At 44.3% G+C, this 18,082-nt stretch overlaps 1 protein-coding gene across 1 annotated transcript in view; it reads left to right on the top strand.

Moving 5' to 3' along the window:
- Positions 1 to 18,082, top strand: part of DNAH7 (dynein axonemal heavy chain 7) — a 482,851-nt gene that overhangs the window by 186,449 nt on the left and 278,320 nt on the right. The window contains exons 28-29 of the mRNA XM_088451023.1: positions 5,402 to 5,551; positions 8,347 to 8,529. Of these exons, the coding sequence (XP_088307149.1) occupies positions 5,402 to 5,551; positions 8,347 to 8,529 (333 nt within the window). The remainder of the gene's footprint in view (positions 1 to 5,401; positions 5,552 to 8,346; positions 8,530 to 18,082) is intronic.

The following is an 18,082-nucleotide window of genomic DNA, read 5'->3' as shown; positions in this document are numbered from 1 at the left end:
TACAGGGTCATGAACAATAATGTAGTGTAACCAGTTTAAAAGTCATTTTAAGACAGAAGGGCAAAACTGTTAGCTGGGAGTAAAGAATCCCCTCCCATGCTGGTGACAAGATCCTCTTTCCTCAATGCACATTTGATGACCAGTTGTCTTATGTATAATTCACGATATGAAAAGTTTGCTGTACAGATCTTTATATTGATCTCAGCTATATTGATTCAAGATGGGGGACTAGCTTGTAACTTATACAATGGTAACGTGTGTATTGTGTATTTATCTCCCTTTGTATATATCATAGACTTTTATTCATCTTTGCTGCTGTTGTCTGTATTTTTTCCATTTCTGTTTCTCCAGCATGACTCAATTGTATGTGTAATGGTGCGTACAAACGTAGCGATTTAAATGATCGATTTTAACGATATAGTTATTGTTACTATCATCATTCAAATCTGTCATTTAAATGATCCTTACCAACTCACCATCGACCAGCGATGCGCTGCCACGTATGGACGATAGCGATATCGTCCATTGGCTGTGCATACCGGTCAACTTGCTCAATATCGAGCAGGTTACTGTTGGTTGTGTGCTGGATGTTCGATATCGATCATCCAGCACACCAGGGAAGATCAGCCAGTGATATCGTATCGCTGGCTGATTGCTACGTGTGTATGCACCATAAGGAACATAATTATTTCCATGACGTAGGTACATAATTACATATTTATTCTCAATAAATTGAGCCTTCTTTATAATGATCCAGTTTTCCATTTTGTCTAAGTCTCTCTTTAGCAAGTTACTATTTTGCTCTGTGTTAATAACCCTACAGAGCTTAGTGTCATCCATAAATAGGACAACTACAAAGTAATTACTAGAAAGATCAGAAAGGGCAGGCTTGATGTTGATTCCTATATTATACTACTTAGCCCAGACTGAAAATATTTACTGTAATTATCCTTTGTCTTCTTCCTTCTACCAGCTCACTATCTATGTACATTCCTGTGAGACAGCATGAATAGTATCTCCTCACTGTTTAACCAAATTATTTTGTACAATATATTTCGCACTCTCACCCATCATCAGCTGTGCACACAACTAACGAATGAATGAAGGCTGAATTTGTTCCTTTTTTTTCTGTTATTACATTTTTATTATTAAAAAAAATTCAATATAAGGGTACAAATATAAAAAAGAAGGGTAATAGGCATGCTAAACATAGTGGGGAGAAGGGAGACAATGCTCACCAGCACAAATAAATATACAGAACATGTTATATAATACACATGAAAACACATAGATGAAAACATATATACCAAGCACATTCAAAAAGTTAAAAAACATACTGTTTAAATACACACAAACAATACTTAATCAACTAGAAGATCAACCTCGGGAGATTCATTCAGGTTGAATAGGGCTCTATTTATCTTTTCTTCCTTTTTATTTTACTAAACTAATGTGAAAAATGGTGTTTTCATTCCCTTCTCATATTATTTTAGTTTCACTGAAATGTATTAAAGGGCAATTTGAGTTGTTTTTGTGAAAAACTACTCAAAGCCCTTTAATATACATTTCTTTAGCAAGCAGATTGCATTTCACATACTTGTAATGGGAAATGTTTCTGCTTGAAATATACTGGGATATTTGTGAAAAAATACTGGATGGGAGCCCTGCTGTAACAACGCCATCTGGAGATGGCGTTAAGCAGGGTTCCCTCCAAGTTCCCTGATTCCTGCTCCGCTCTGACAGGCAGAGCAGAGCTGGGAGCCAGCCCCCTGTGATCAGCCTTGTGGTCTAAATAGACTTACCTGCAGCCTGGGGTCTGCTGATCAGTGATATCTTTCCTCCAGTCAGCTGGTCACCAGGGCTCCTGCACTATGACTCCAGTCAGCTATCAGTTTACAGTACAGCTGACCAGGGTCACAGACCAGGAGCCCTGGTGACCAGCTAACCGGAGGAGAGAGCTCACCAAACACCGAGGTAAGTGTCAGCTCAGCAAGGGGGGGTTTAGCGCTAGCTGGCGTCAACATATGTGCAGAGGCACTCTCACTGTATTTTTTCTTTTTTGCGAAAAATACAGTGAGAATTTTGCGGTGAGGATTCACAGGGACAGAGCTTTCTCGTGAGATCTGCCCCTGTGTTGATACATTCTCGTGATAATTCCTAGATTTGCAATGCAAATTTAGGTGAAATTATCACACTACAATCCGCATTTGAAATACGTATTGTAGTAAATAGGGGCATACTGTGTCCAGACTTTTGTTAAGAGTACCCTTACCCTCTGTTACATATGTATTCCATGAGAACTACTTCAGGAAAGGAAAAGAGGGGGTCATGGAATAAGGAACATCTCTATGGTTAGTGCACATCTCCGATGCTTAGTGGTCTGTGCAGAATGGGTCCTGCAGGATCGCATGGAGGTCCCCAAGCCTCTGCCTGAAGCGTGTCATCCCTGTTTACTGGGAGTACTGAGGCCAGGGTCAGCGTCCATTGACACAAAATTCCTGGCCTCGCAAATAGCATGGAGCGGCCAGCAAGACTGAGGTTTACGCAGCTGGCCGATGCTGGGGAGCATCGTGACCATTAGTCATGATGATGATCTCAGGCTGTTACCTCCTGTCAGCATCTGCGATCCCAGTACTGTGACTGAGGTATCTCTTCTATTCATACGCCACCTGTAGTATTGGCATTGGACGAACTTGCACAAGCGACTGTGCAAGTCGGTCCATCTCTGGATCAGGCCCTTAGCACAGATGTCAGAAAAAGGGAAAATAGAAGATGGGGAGAACAAGTCAGCAGAAGACAGCTAAAGTGACTGCTCCCCTGTGGGAACAATATGAAACATGGATATGGGGAAGCATTAAATCTAGAGCTTTCTGGGAGATATTTCTGGTAGAGAGAGTAACACTAAAGTGGGAATGGAGTCTGGCATCCCACACCTTTTGGTCATCAGTAGCGGCCCTGAGATGTAGGCGTTAATTTGTTCGGAGCCGACTGGGAGATCAGAGACAGTCCAGTAGTGGAAAACCTGAGCTAAGGACACGTTCCAGGTCAACCCAGGGCTTCAAGCAAGGAGGTAGGAACCAGTCACTGAGTTGGGAAAGTAGCACTGTGTTCTCGGTGGAACGAGAATACGATTCTTTGATACAAAGAGTTAATCAAGCCACACAAGTAATATATGTTAAAAAGACATTTATTACAAAGTGAAGGAAAGAATACTTAACTTGCTTGAATAACACATCATTTACTTAGAACATCAATGGCTTTTCTTCCCAGGAGCCTCCTCCTCCAACACCTTGGAGCTGGGATCTCATACATCAAGCATAGACAAAAGGCTCATTCTATACTGACAGGTTAGGGAGAAAATCCCATGCTTAAGCAGTTTAACAAGTACAAAGGTCATGTTAGGAAATATAAGTAAAAGAAAGAAGAAAGAATAGACAGGGGGCACTGTTGCCTCAATTAAGAAAGTTGGACATTTTGTAGACATATGACTAGGTTTATGACGTGTACTTAACTGAAGGTAAGACACTGTTGATAGAGGCTTACATAATGTATGGCCACATCTCTGGACACAATAAGAAACTATTTGCTTAACTTAAACAACACAATAAGACACTATTTGCTTAACTTAAACAGTGAACTCTGGGCCTGATTCAGACCAACTCGCGAGCGACTGTCCACTTGCAAGTGGGTCGATGGTATGCACTGCGCATGCGCACAACGGAGGGAGCTCCGTCGTGCGCATGCGCGAGACGCGACGAGCGAAGGACTTTCCTTCGCTCGTAGTGTCTGATCAAAGGGGGCGTGCTGTCGATGTTCATTGACAGCACGCCCCCTTTGGTGGGCGTGCCGGGGGCGTGCCTCCCAGACGGAGGCGTTCCCAAGGGAACGCCTACCATGGTTAGTGGGAGTGATTTTGGCTCTGATAGAGCCAAAATCACTCCTGGCCTTGCGGTTGAGAAACTCAACCGCAGGCTTCTGCTCGCAGTGGCGATGGTCGCGATGGTCAAGATCCTCGCGACCATCACCCTGCACGCTCCTATATGCTGTGGGTAGTGACCCACAGCTATACGAGCGTCCAGGAGGACGCTCCATATTTATGGAGGTGGGCCCTGATTCAGAGCGAGCGCTCTGGTCAGAGCGTCCGGCTCTGAATCAGGGCCTCTGTCCTGTCCTTGAGTTCTTTCTGTCGAGAACACCTTGTGCAATGTATATATGTATACATTTCAACCTATCTATCCCTTCTAATGTCTTACACAGATATCTATTGCCTTATACATTAATAAAATCACACAACACTATGGCTTCCAGCAACCATATTCTGTACTCCTACCACACACTGCCTCATGATAGCACAGCACGTCAAGGAGAGTCAGGCCCCCTCCCCAGTCACTTGGAGTGAGTCATTTGTCCAAAAGCTTACACTTCCAAACATATGAAAGCATCAACCTTTTCATAGAGTCAAATAGGTTATGAGAGATTGTATATGGGATAGCTCGTACATCATTTAGGTAAAATGTGTCCTCTTTTTAGTGATAGCTGCCATATCAGATTTCCACAATTCTGCTGGTGCTGACCCAGTTATGAGGAAGGCCATAAACAAAACAAATAATATTATATCAATTCTTAGTTCCTTTAGCACACTTGGGTTGAAGCCGTATGGGCGTATGTTTTGTCTGTCTTATTCTTCTCTAGATGTAATGGCGTCACTGTTAGATAAGTAAAATTTTATGGTGTGCTTAGTATATTGCTACACTTTGTTAGTACAAATGAAAAACAAACCTATTTAAAGAATCATCTTTATCTTCTAACTTAATTTTTTGTTATCATTTTGTGAACAATTTTTATTGCTGCTTGTGTATCAAGGTAGCACATTTACTTTTTCCTTACATTTCCATAATGAACTTTCAGTTTCTTTCAAGTCTTAACAATTTACATTAAATACTATTTTTTTCCACTTATTATCTTTAATACTTTTTTTTGCCATAATATACAGTATGTACTATCAGCAGCATTTTTAAAATATTTCTTAAGCAATTTGCATTTGGTCTTTATTTTAATAGTACACTTTCAGTCTACAAGTTTTGCCTAAACAAACTTAGCCCTTCTTAAATGCATATTTTTTTGCAGCTTTCTTACAAAATATTTTACTCAAACAATTGTTCTCACTATTTCTTAAATGGCCCCTTTACCTGTTTCCTTAGATATAATATATGTTCTATTATAGAATACCAAATTTAGCAGATATGCCCATCTGCTTGGTTCCTCAACCATTAGGCAAAGCTAGGACATATATGGTTAGGGGACTCATAAAATGCTTAATTGGTGACATATAGCTGCTCATCCAGTGTTTTTGATATCGCTGCAGTTTATTTTTAATTGTTTTTTTTTTCCTTGAACATAGGGTCTTTTAGATGAAAATAAGGTTCAGATTACAGTGCTAAATCCCAAGTCCATAACCATGGGACAACTGTATGGACAGTTTGACCCAGTGTCTCATGAATGGTCAGATGGAATACTGGCTGTCAGTTTCAGAGCATTTGCATCTTCAACAGTAAGTATTAACAATTTCTGTCATTATAGTTTTACAAAAATAATCAAAACGCTTACCGAGGTGGAGCAGAACTACATGTAATTATATTCCCCCTTAATCAGCCAACCCCCATGTAGAATAACCAGGCCCGCCAAGAGCCGCGGCAGGCCCCGGTAACAGGGGGCATGGCCTAATCGCGGGAGGCGTGGCCACACCCCTTTCCCGAAAAAAAAAAAAGTTGGGGTGCTCTGAGTGCCCTCCGCCCAGCTCAAAGCGAGGGGGATGCGATCAGGGTGATCGCTCCCCCCCCCCCCACAGGCATAGGAGACTGCAGCTCAGCACACGTGTGTGCTGGGGTGCTGTGAGGGATGGGGGGGCGGCGCCGGAACCGGGCCCCTCAGGAAGCCCGGACCGGGCAATCTGTACCCGCTCCCCCTCCTCTCGGCGCCCCTGAGAATAACCATTGTGGTCAGCACAGCTGTAACGTGACATTTTTATAGTCTTAAGAAGAAAACTTTATACTCATCAAGCCCTAGTTACGGACCTGGTGTTCAGCCTTGTGGAAACATTTATTCCTTCTGGCACCTCAGTTCCCAGAGTTCCCTAGTGTCACATCCTAAATTATTATGGCAGGAATAATTCTTCATGATATGCAAATCACAGACCTTTCTATATAACAATATACAGGGTGAGTAGCTTGAATTGGATCCTAGAGGATGTTGAATCGTAAATAAACCTTTAGTACATTCCTGCCTATAAACCTCTAAGATTCACCTGCCTAGAACCTCTAAGACAAAACCTGCCTATACCTTCTAAAACCACAAGATGTCGCTAATTAGCGTCGTGTTTAATTATACCATTTATAATACTGTAAGACAGTTGAATAGCGGTCCAACGCGCTAAAGATTATTATTCAGGTAAAAGTACAGATGTTACCACGCTATGATCTAACAATGAGCGCAAAATAAATTGTACAAATATTAAGTCATAAGGTACAGTCAATACATACGCGTGCGCTCTGGGACCAGATACCGGCATCAATAATGAGACCTTCGTCGAACAGCATAACAGGAACACCGCAGACTGGCATCTCGTTTCAGAGCACTCACATATATACCCGTACTGGGATAAGCAATACAATAGAATACGTTGGCAGGTTCTCATTGGTTCCTCTTCTTGCTTCTTCCGTTACGGTACAATTCATAGGTCAGTGCAAAGACTCAACCCAGCCTCTAACAGCCTGATTGTGTTCACCTTCCCGCTGCATAATAAATCTAACTATGGCATACAACATTTCAAGAAGTTATTCTCTCTAACATTCATATTTCATAGCCGCATGTTCTGATCTCCTCACCAATGCCACCGGAACGCTGTGGGAACAGAGTAGATCAGTACAGCACCAAACACGGTCCAATTGTCATTTACTAAGCCATAGTTACAGAAAACATTCATTTCTTTATATGCTGACATTGCGATTAAACCAAGTAATAATCATTCCTTTCGCGCTGCGGGACCATTGCTTTTAAATGTGTATGCGGGGAAAAATGACACTAAATTGTGTTGTGTGTTTGAGGGTCTGTGGGGCACTTAGCGACCAGCACTAAGTTGGAAAGGCTTCTGTGTATGTGTGTGAGCATGCCAGCATGGGTTTGGGAAAGATCACTAAAAAGCTGGCTGTGCGTCTAAATCGCTATTTTGCATTGTCCTATGTTTAACATGAAGTGCAGGGAAAACACCACTAATTTTCTACTTTTTGCTACATCGTGTATGTGTTAATGTGAATGCAGGGAAAACACCACTACTTTGCTACTGCTCAAATATAAGTCTGTGGTGATTTTAATGTGTTGGAAAGTTATTTTATGTCTGCTAAACACCGTCGGTAGGTGTTAGGGGAAGATTGTTAAAAAGCTGTTCGTGCTACTTTTTAGCAACTTTGCGTTGTGAGTATCAAAATTGCTACTTCTAGCAATTTTGCACTGTGGATTGTGTACTATGTATTTTTGATAAAATGGCGCTTGTGTAAGCTTTCTTTTCTAAAATGGAGTCTTGCTGCCATTCACAAGATGGCGTCTTGCGGCCAGTCGCAAGATGGCGTCGCTGCGATTAAATTTTAAGCTGAACTTGTCTCAGCCAATTATTCAGCTTTGACAAGGATATGGGGAGCCAGTGCAGAGATTTGCAGAGTTGAACTGCTAAAGTGGAACCGTGATGGAGAAACCTCAGTTTTACTGCATTTTTGATGGAGGTAGAGATAGATGTTGGGGTGAAAGATGATGAGAGAATGGATACAAGTTTTGGTTGAATCTTGGATGAGAAAAGGGCATATGCTTGCAATAATTTTAATGAGAAGGCTGGAGGTCTGCCAGAGAAACTGGATTTGTGGAATAAATCATAAGGTGGAGTTATGTGTGACAAAATTGCAACACGCTTGGAAGACAGGGGGGAAATTTTGTAGTTGATAGCAACGAAGATTTGAGGGGTGGTGGTGACATCTATGTGGCGGTATCAGAGAGACAGATGAAGTGAAATGCAGAGATCAGGGAGGACAGGTATTAGGCATGTGTGTCATCAGTGTAGAGGTGGTACTGGAGGCCAAATTAGCTAATTAGTTCACCAAGAGAAGAGGTGTAGATTGAAAAGCAAAGAGTTATTGAACTTCCTTGGGACAGACTGTACAGGAATATCACAGTCTTGAACTATTGACAGTACAATATTAGCTATAATAAACATGTTAAAAGTTGTTGAATGAGTTCACGAACAGCAGTTAATATGGTAAATTATTTGGAAATATGAATTATTGATTTTTATTGTTGTAGACTCCAGATAGGAAATGGCTCATTTTTGATGGACCTGTTGATGCTGTTTGGATTGAGAACATGAACACGGTACTGGATGACAACAAAAAGTTATGTCTGATGAGTGGAGAGATTATTCAGATGTCTCCTCAGATGAGTCTCATCTTTGAGCCCATGGATTTAGAAGTGGCATCTCCTGCAACAGTAAATATTCTACCTTTTTTGAAAATTCTCAAGAATTGATGATGAAAGCCTACTAATAAAAGCAATCTTCTGTATACATATATACATTCTATTTTACAGTCTATAACCTTTAATGTGTATTAACCATATTTTTTGGGGAAAATACTGGGAACTATTAATAAAGCGTCAAATGAGAAAGCCCCCTGATCTGGTTTGGTTACAAATTAATACATAAGGAGCCCATTAAAAACAACTTTTTGGTAAGAATTCTATTGTGAATGCTTAGTGTGAATGTTACACTTGGGGGGCGAAAAATTGTTTATCACTCCCATCCGTCTAAAGTGGCAGGGAATTATTGAATTCATTAGCCACTTCAGTGAAGGTGCACCCGGTACTCACGACCAGCCCAAAAGCCCTTACTCTGATTTCTGCTTGCAGCTCAGGAGGGCGCAAGCAGAAATCCGCAATAAGTGCAGCCTAGGAGCTGTTCGCCCAAAGCAATTTAATAGCTCCTAGTCATTTTAGACGGAAGCTACCGGAGCCCCCTGAAATCTAAATTGTTCATGAAAGTATATAATTTTCTACTTCAGGGTCCATAGATGTCCACAGGGTGACCTTGGGGTATAGGTGATGCTGAGTCATCCGCTGCACCTTACGCAGTAAATTTTTCTCCCAGGATACACTTGGGTCTCACTCCATACCCCGCACCCGGGCCAGAGGCACCTCACTTTCGTTGGGTGCCTGGCCAGAGTCGGGTCACTAACACGCGGGGGGCTGTGTAACAGCCCCTGAAGATTTTTAATTTTTTTTTTTTATTTTAAAAGAACATTTCTTCAACAGCAGACAGCTTGGACAGTCCAGGGTACTGATTCAGGGATCTCGGCGGGCCTCAGGGGTCTGTGCTTGTAGGGACCCTGGAGGATCCCTGGACTGCGGCCGGGTGCTATGGGGCAGGGAAGCGGCGGGTCACTGCATAAGCGATGTCCCGCTGAAATTGCAGTCTTTTACCTCCAGGGCTGGGGACTCCCTGGGGATGACGGCAGTGGAGCCAGGCACTGAGTCCTGCGCTTCCACTGGACCACCAGGGATACACGCTGGATAGTAAGGGCGCGAGTCCAGCATCCCGGGAGTTAAACGCCAGCCAGGGGAGGCAGCCTTCCCTGTCTAACAGCTGGCTTCTCCCCGCTGCAAAGGGCGCCTTTCCACTGCGGTCTGGCTGTGCTGGGGCAGCTCCTCCTCCTCTGGATCCGCCTCCTCATGGGTCTCTGGCAGCCATTTTCTCCTGGCTGAGTCGCAGATCTCACAGGCAGTGTGGAGCCCGGGTCCCCCTAAGTACCTCTCTCCCAAGGTGGTCAGTGTATGTAGCACTACAATATAGCCTACCAGACAGTGAGTCTGTGTAGTTAAATACTAATGCCATTTGTGCAGGTGTATTTATCTCTGCATTGTATGTGACTTTATGCTAGCGCTGTCTGTCTGAGTTTCTGTTTTCACTCTGTCAGCCATTTTATTTTCCCTGTGCTTTTTCTCACTGAGAGTGTTGTCAGGGTGCAGGTTTCTCCTCACATTTTATTCGTCCTGTGTGGTGGGTCACATATAGGGTACTTAATACCCTTTAAACCATGTCTGCGAGTGAGGATGATATGCCCAGTTTGGCTCCTGTCCTGTCATGCAAAAAATGTGCAGTAGTGTTAGGTGTGAGAGACAACTTACTGGAGGGGTTATGTCTGAAGTGCTATGCCTCTCCAGATCCCTCTGCTGTCTCAGCCACCGTGCAGGAGCCCCCTCGGGTGTGTTTGTACAAGTATTAATTGCCATTGCGGGACGCTTAGCAGTCCCTCCTGTGTTTCCCCCACTGGGGTTCCCACAGCAGCAGGTTATCCCCTCTCAGAGCCTGATTCATCTGGCTGCACTCATGCAGGTTGTATCTAATCCCCCTGTGTTAATACGCTTTCTACTATGGTGCAGAGTCTTACGGATGTGTGGCAGGTGGATGCACCCCAGATTAGACCAACTAAAAGAATTTTGCCGTCATCTCAGTCTATTCAATATGATGAGGACGACATGTCATCTGATGATGGGGTGCCCCGTATGACTCTGACTCCGAGCCCTCTGCACGAGACGTGAAGCCTAAGTCTAAAATTTATATTCCAGGTCTTATACAAGCTGTCCGTGCGGCCTTGGTCATAGAGGAGGACGAACCTCCAGCACCTAAGTCCAAACATGCCTATTTCAAGGACGTAAAGGTGACCGCTGCCATATTTCCTTTATCTGATCAGCTGGTTGACCACCTGGAGGTGGCATGGAAATCACCTGGAAAGCGTTACCTGCCACAAAGACGCTTGGCTTCTGCTTATTCTTATTTTACAGAATATACTACAGATAGGAAGGTGGAGGTTTTCCTGAAATCCTTTTACTCCCTTTCAGGTGCTGCGTGCAGACAAGCCATGGCTAACTGCTGGGTAGCTAGAGTTATGGAATGTTGGGTGAACACCCTTGAAGGGTCCTTGGCCTCGGTTGCTACCAGAGAACCGTTGAATCTTTTGGGCAACCTCCGTGATTCAGCTACCTATATTAACAAGGCTGCCTTGGATATCAGCCTATTGAATGCTAAGATTTCCACTGTGGCTATTGCGGCTCGACGCTCTCTGTGGCTAAGCTCTTGGAGGGCAGATGTGGACTCCAAGAAGGGCTTAGAGTGTTTACCTTATAACGGTGAAGTTTTGTTTGGCCCTGATTTGGATAAAATTGTGGATACGTTGGCAGCGGCTAAGTCGGCTTGTCTGCCTTCTGCCCCTGCTTCCTCTGGATCTCAGACCTCGTCCTTTCAGACCTATCGGGCCCCAGGTAAGGTTAAAGCTCAATCCTTCCCTAGGCAGTCAGTACCCAAGAAGACTGCCAAACTCAAGAAGCAAGCTTGGAGTGCGAGACATCCGGCTGCCAAGCCTGCCGACAAACCCTCAGCCTGACAGGACAGGCTTCCCCTTGGGGGATCCCAGGATGGGAGACCGTCTTCTTCAGTTCACCCAATACTGGCATCGGACTACCACAGAAACCTGGGTAAGAGAAGTGGTCTCCCACGGATACGCCATCTCTTTCCGCAGAAGACCTCCCCATCAGTTTTTCTTCATAGGCATTCTGTCAAACAAGGACAAGGCCTTACAAATCCAGAAGGCCATACAATCCTTGCTTGAGGCAGGGGTCATTGTACCGGTCCTTTTGCCCCAGAGGAAAACGAGTTATTATTCTAATCTCTTTCTGGTTCAGAAACCAAACAGATCCCATCTGCCTATACTCAATCTCAAGTCCCTGAACAAATTCCTCAGGGTTCAGGATGGAAACCCTGCACTCAATTATACTAGCTATGAAACCTGGGGATTTTATGGTGTCACTGGATATTCAGGATGCATACCTGCATATTCCAATTGCTTCGACTCACCAGCGTTTTCTCAGGTTTGCTGTACTGCAACAACATTTCCAGTTTCGGGCTCTGCCATTTGGCCTCTCTACTGCACCTTGGATGTTTACCAAAGTTATGGCGGTAATGGCAGCCCATCTGCGGCTGAAGGGGGTCCGCCTGTTACCATATCTGGGCGACCTCTTACTGTTGGCAGGGTCTCCAGAGGTACTTCAACACCACCTACAGCTGACAATATGTGTGTTGCAGATGTACGGGTGGTTGATCAATTGGAAGAAGTCCTCCCTGATCCCTTCTCAAAGGATGCTCCATCTGGGAGCTCTGTTGGATTCACAACAGCAGAGGATTTTTCTGACTCTGGAAAAGATCTCCACTTTGCAGACGCGAGTACGCAGATGCCTCCACAGTTGCCAAGTGTCCATTCACTCAGCGATGCAGTTGCTGGGCTCCAAAGTGTTGACTTTCAGCATGGTGGAATATGCCCAGTTTCATTCCCGGCCTCTATAGAAACTAATCCTCTCCAGGTGGGGATGGATTACCCCATTGGATAAAGGCACAAATGATGGTGCTCTCTCCGGAGGTGCGTCTGTCTCTTGCTTGGTGGCTGCAGACGGGCCACCTCACCAGGGGACACCCCTTTTGGATTCTCCTGACAACGGATGCCAGTCTCCGGGGTTGGGGCGCAGTGACAGGTCCACACTCCTTTCAGGGACAGTGGACAGCAGAGGAGTCGACTTTCCAATATGTTTATTGGCAGGACAGCCAATAAATATATTGGAACTTCGGGCAATCTTCAGGGCCCTGCAACAAGCCAGACATACTTCACAGAAAGCCCGTGCAAGTTCAGTCAGACAATGCCACTACCAGTCGTGGCATACATCAACCATCAAGGAGGAACTCAAAGTCAGGTGGCAATGACAGAGGTGTCACGCATTCTGACATGGGCGGAAGGTCATCTTCCAGCCATATTGGCAGTGTTCATTCCAGCAGTTCTCAATTGGGAAGCGGACTTCCTCAGCCATCGCGACGTGCATCCCGGGGAATGGTCTCTTCACCAAGCTGTGTTTCAGCTCCTAGTGGACAGATGGGGCCTTCCGGACGTAGACCTCATGGCCTCCCGACACAATCAAAGACTGCCAGTGTACGGGTCCAGGACAAGAGACGCCAAGGCTCTCTTGGTAGACTGTCAGTCTCTGTCAGTCAAGTGGACCTTCCAGCTTGCGTACCTGTTTCCTCCAATCTCCCTTCTTCCTCGTGTACTTCAGAAGTTCAAACAAGAAAGAGGCACTGTCCTGCTGGCGGCTCCAGCGTGGCCCAGATATCACTGGTTCTCAGATATTCAGAGTCTCTCCATAGACACTCCAATGCTGTTCCCTCAACATCCGGACCTGTTGTCTTGAGGTCCTTGCCTTTACCCGGACCTGAGTCATCTGTCTTTGACGGTGTGGCTCTTGAGACATCCCTCCTAAGGTCCAAGGGTTTTTCTGGCTCTGTGGTTAACACCATGCTCAGAGCGCGTAAACCAGCCTCTGCTAGGATTTACCACAGGGTGTGCAGACCTACTCTCAATGGTGTCATCCAACAGGTTACGACCCTCAGGTATTTCGGATATCCAGAGTTTTCGCTTTCCTGCAGGTGGGTTTGGATCTTGGTCTTCACCTTGCCTTACTGAAAGTGCATGTCTCTACTCTTTTAGTGTGGTTCCAGCGAATGATTGGTCCTCTTCCTGATATCTGCACTTTCCTACAGGCATTCAGCCTCCCTTTGTCTCTCCTGTGGCGCCTTGGAATTTGGCTGTTGTCTTTAGGGCCCTCCATTTGAACCCCTGGACATGGTGGATCTCAAATGGTTTACAGCTAAGACTGTTTTTCTTTTGGCTATTGCTCCCACCAGAAGTGTCAGACTTGGGGGCTCTCTCTTGCAGTTCCCCATTTCTAGTCTTTCACTGTTACTCACCCTGGGTTCCTTCCTGAGGTGGTTTCTAGTTTCCACATAAATAAGGAAATAATTGTACCAGCTTTTAATTCTCCGGACCTCTCGGCGGGTGAGGCCTCATTGGATGTGGTAAGTGCCCTCAGATTTATGTTGACCATACCAGTTCCCTTTGGAAGTCAGACTCATTGTTTGTCCTCTATGGCTTTCAAAAGAAGGGATGGCCAGCCAATGAACAAACTTTGGCTAGATGGCTTCTCATGGCTATCTCTGAGGCTTATGTTCATGAGGGCCTTCTAGTGCCGCCCTCTGTTACTGCTCATTCTACTCGGTCTGTGGGTCCTTCATGGGCAGCTCACTGTGGCGCCTCGGCTGTTCAGCTTTGTAAGGCGGCCACGTTGTCTTCTGTCCAGACCTTCCTGAGGTATTATGCATTCGATACCTTTGTCTCTCAGGATGCATCCTTCGGGCTGCGGATTCTACTCTCTGCACAGGAGCATCCCCACCCTTGAAGGTACTACTTTGAGACATCCCCAAGGTCACCGTGTGGACCCCTATGGACCCTGAAGTAGAAAATGAGAGATATTGTAAGAACTTACCTTTGTTATCTTTCTTTCTACGAAGTCCATAGGGTCCATAGGGCACCCACCCTGACGCACCTGTGCTTCAGTTGGGCTTCGCTCTGGTCACTGGTTTTCCATCTCCTTCTGTGATTCTTGAGTGTTCCAGACTTCCTTCTCTCTCTTTTATACTCCTCCGGCCTTTGGCTTCCTACGAAATTGAGGTGCCTCTGGCCCGGGGGCGGGGTATGGAGGGAGACCCAAGTGCATCTTGGGAGAAAAATTTACTGCGTAAGGTGCCCGGATGACTCAGCATCACCTATACCCCAAGGTCACCCTGTGGACCCTATGGACTTCGTAGAAAGAGAGATAACAAAGGTAAGTTCTTACCATATCTCTCATTTTTTTATTTACAGTATACACAGTATAATGAAGCGGATAGTCACTTATAGGGGGCCTTAATTATTATTTGTGGGATATGCCCTGAAAACACCTATTCTCAAGGGCTTACCCGTTGTTAGGAGTGTGCTCTTCCCTCGTCTCCTCCTGTACAGTAATGTGCTGGTGGGATGACGTAACTGCCATGCTAGTGAGCATGCGCAAACTCTATTCGATGCCACTGTGTAGAGAGCCATAGTACTGCAAGGACTTCAGAAGAGACCTGCTGCTATTAGCATAACTATTTTTTATAACAATTTTTTATATTTCGCTAGTTTTATATACCATACGTGTTTTTATATGCAACTAATAAAGGTTATATTTTATATTTATATGAAGCCGGCCCAGTGCCAGATTAATGTCCACATGGGCCTGGAGCTGAAATTCATGAAGGGCCTTTTGCGTGCTGCTGCCACCCTGGGAGTTTTAGGGTTAGGCACCCCTAAGGGAGGGTTAGGGGGCGGACAGGGGAGGGTATTAGTACTTACCTGCACTAGTTGGGATTTTCATCCTGTCGGGCATCAGCAGTCGGTAGTTGAACCGGCTAAACAGCTGCCGGCATTTTCAATACCATTCCTGGAACGAGATAGTGTGTGCAGAACACGCTATCCCAACCTTCCTATCTGACCATTGCAGGAGCATTTGAAGATGTTTTTTGGCTAGCCCTCCTGCATATACACTATCCAATTATTGGCCCGATCAATGTTTCAGTCCTCTAGAGTGTTCTTGGTAAAAGTCCACAGAGGACTGTAATGTTGATCATAGACCTTTGTTGTCTCTCAATCATGGCGAAAGTGAGTGCCGCCGTTTCTGACTGTATACAGTGCAAAACTAGAGGTGTGCGCTGCTCAGACAGACAACCTGCAATCTGTGCAGCATCCTCAGGACACTCCCGGCAGTGCTGCACTTTGCACTTCCAGGTGATGACACTCCCACCCCCCTGTGCGATGGCATGACATCATGCACTTAGGGGTCAGGACCAGTAACCTGCCAGGCCACTAACTGTGCGTGTGTATGTGTGTGAATATATATATATATATATACATATATATATATATATATATATATATATATATATATATAGCAGTCGAATGGGCGGCATTCTGAACAGCTTGTATAAAGCACACTAATATCCGTTTACATCTTCAGTGTTGCACAACCTTTTTTCATACTTTCGTGAGGGATTACGGAAAGGACGAGTGCAGGCTCTGTAATTTTGATACCGAATTTTAGTGTTTTATACAAGTCGACCAGAGTGCAGCCCATTCCACTGCTACATGGTCCACTCCCTTTACAGGCAAAAGGTAAGTAGGAGGACACCAGGCACCATGGCACAATACTTTGCACAGGAGTGTCGGCCTACCAATTGTGTGTGTGTGTATATATATATATATATATATATATATATATATATATATATATACATATTCTAAGGTAAATAACAGGCGGCACTCCAGGTCTCATATATCACTTGTATTGAAAGTATGTCACACATAACTTCTGTAGTTTCCTGTGATTTACCTTTGTAGTTGCTTATATAGAGGAGGTCACCTCGGCACTTTACAATAGGAGGAGCTTGAGTGCTGGTCCACTACTGGATTAAATATATATATATATATATATATATATATATATATATAGAAAAGAGGTTTAAGAAGACATGCGCCTGATAGTGTAGTATTTAAAGCCAAGTAGTAACCGGTGCTCGTGAGAATGAATGTGCGTACCAAAAATAAAATCTTTTAAGCTTATTTGAAATCCAGGGATAAGTGGTCCACACTGGATGGATTAAGTGGGATGTCGTCAGCTGGATCACCTTATAAAGAGCTTGTACAACTCATAAGAGGGAGAGTATATATAGTGTAGTATTTCCTTAAAATTAATAAAATGATTATATATAGAGGCTGCGTACCAGATAATGCTAATTTAATAGCCTGTAGTATGTCATCCTCCAGGTATATCCTAGTACCCTTTTACAATCCCTCTTTGGAGCGTAAATGTTCAGTGTATGCGAGCCAGTCCTCTTAGGTAAGTATCCAAAGAAACAGAGAGCCTGGGGCAGGTGGCCTCATATATATACACACAGTCAGGTCCATAAATATTGGGACATTGACAGAATTTTCAGATTTTGGCCTCTATTCACCACCACAATGGTTTTGAAATGAAACAAACAAGATGTGCTTTAACTGCAGACTTTCAGATTTAATTTGAGGGTAATTCCATCCAAATCAGGTGAACGGTGTAGGAATTACAACAGTTTCAATATGTGCCTCCCACTTTTTAAGGGGCCAAAGTAATGGGACTATCAACTCAAAAGCTATTTCGTGGACAGGTGTGGGCTATTCCCTTTTTATTTCATTATCAATTAAGCAGGTAAAAGGTCTGGAGTTGATTCTAGGTGTGACATTTGCATTTGGAATCAGTTGCTGTCAACTCTCAATATGAGATCCAAAGATCTGTCACTATCAGTGAAGCAAGCCATCATTAGGCTGAAAAATCAAAACATACCCATCAGAGAGATAGCAAAAACATTAGGTGTGGCCAAATCAACTGTTTGGAACATTCTTAAAAAGAAAGATTGCACCGGAGAGCTCAGCAACACCAAAAGACCCGGAAGACCACGGAATACAACTGTGGTGGATGACAAAAGAATTATTTCCCTGGTGAAGAAAAACCCCTTCACAACAGTTGGCCAAATCAAGAACACTCTCCAGGAGGTAGATGTATATGTGTCAAAGTCAACAATCAAGAGAAGACTTCACAAGAGTGAATAGAGGGTTCACCACAAGATGCAAACCATTGGTGAGCCACAAAAACAGGAAGACCAGATTAGAGTTTGCCAAACAACATCTAAAAAAGCCATAACAGTTCTGGAACAACATCCTATGGACAGATGAGACAAAGATCAACTTGAACCAGAGTGATGGGAACAGAAGAGAAGGAAAGGAACTGCTCATGATCCAAAACATACCACCTCATCAGTGAAGCATGGTGGTGGCAGTGTCATGGCATGGGCATGTATGGCTGCCAATGGAACTGGTTCCCTTGTATTTATTGATGATGTGACTGCTGACAAAAGCAGCAGAATGAATTCTGAAGTGTTTCGGGCAATATTATATGCTCATATTCAGTCAAATGCTTCAGAACTCATTGGACGGCACTTCACAGTGCAGATGGACAATGACCCGAAGCATACTGCAAAAGCAACCAAAGAGTTTTTTAAGGC

The sequence above is a fragment of the Taudactylus pleione genome, unplaced genomic scaffold (assembly GCF_031769625.1).
Source record: "Taudactylus pleione unplaced genomic scaffold, aTauple2 ptg000536l, whole genome shotgun sequence".
In the NCBI taxonomy this organism is placed as follows: Eukaryota; Metazoa; Chordata; class Amphibia; order Anura; family Myobatrachidae; genus Taudactylus; species Taudactylus pleione.
Note: the sequence above shows the minus strand (reverse complement) of the source record. Positions and strands in the feature narration are given on the sequence as shown.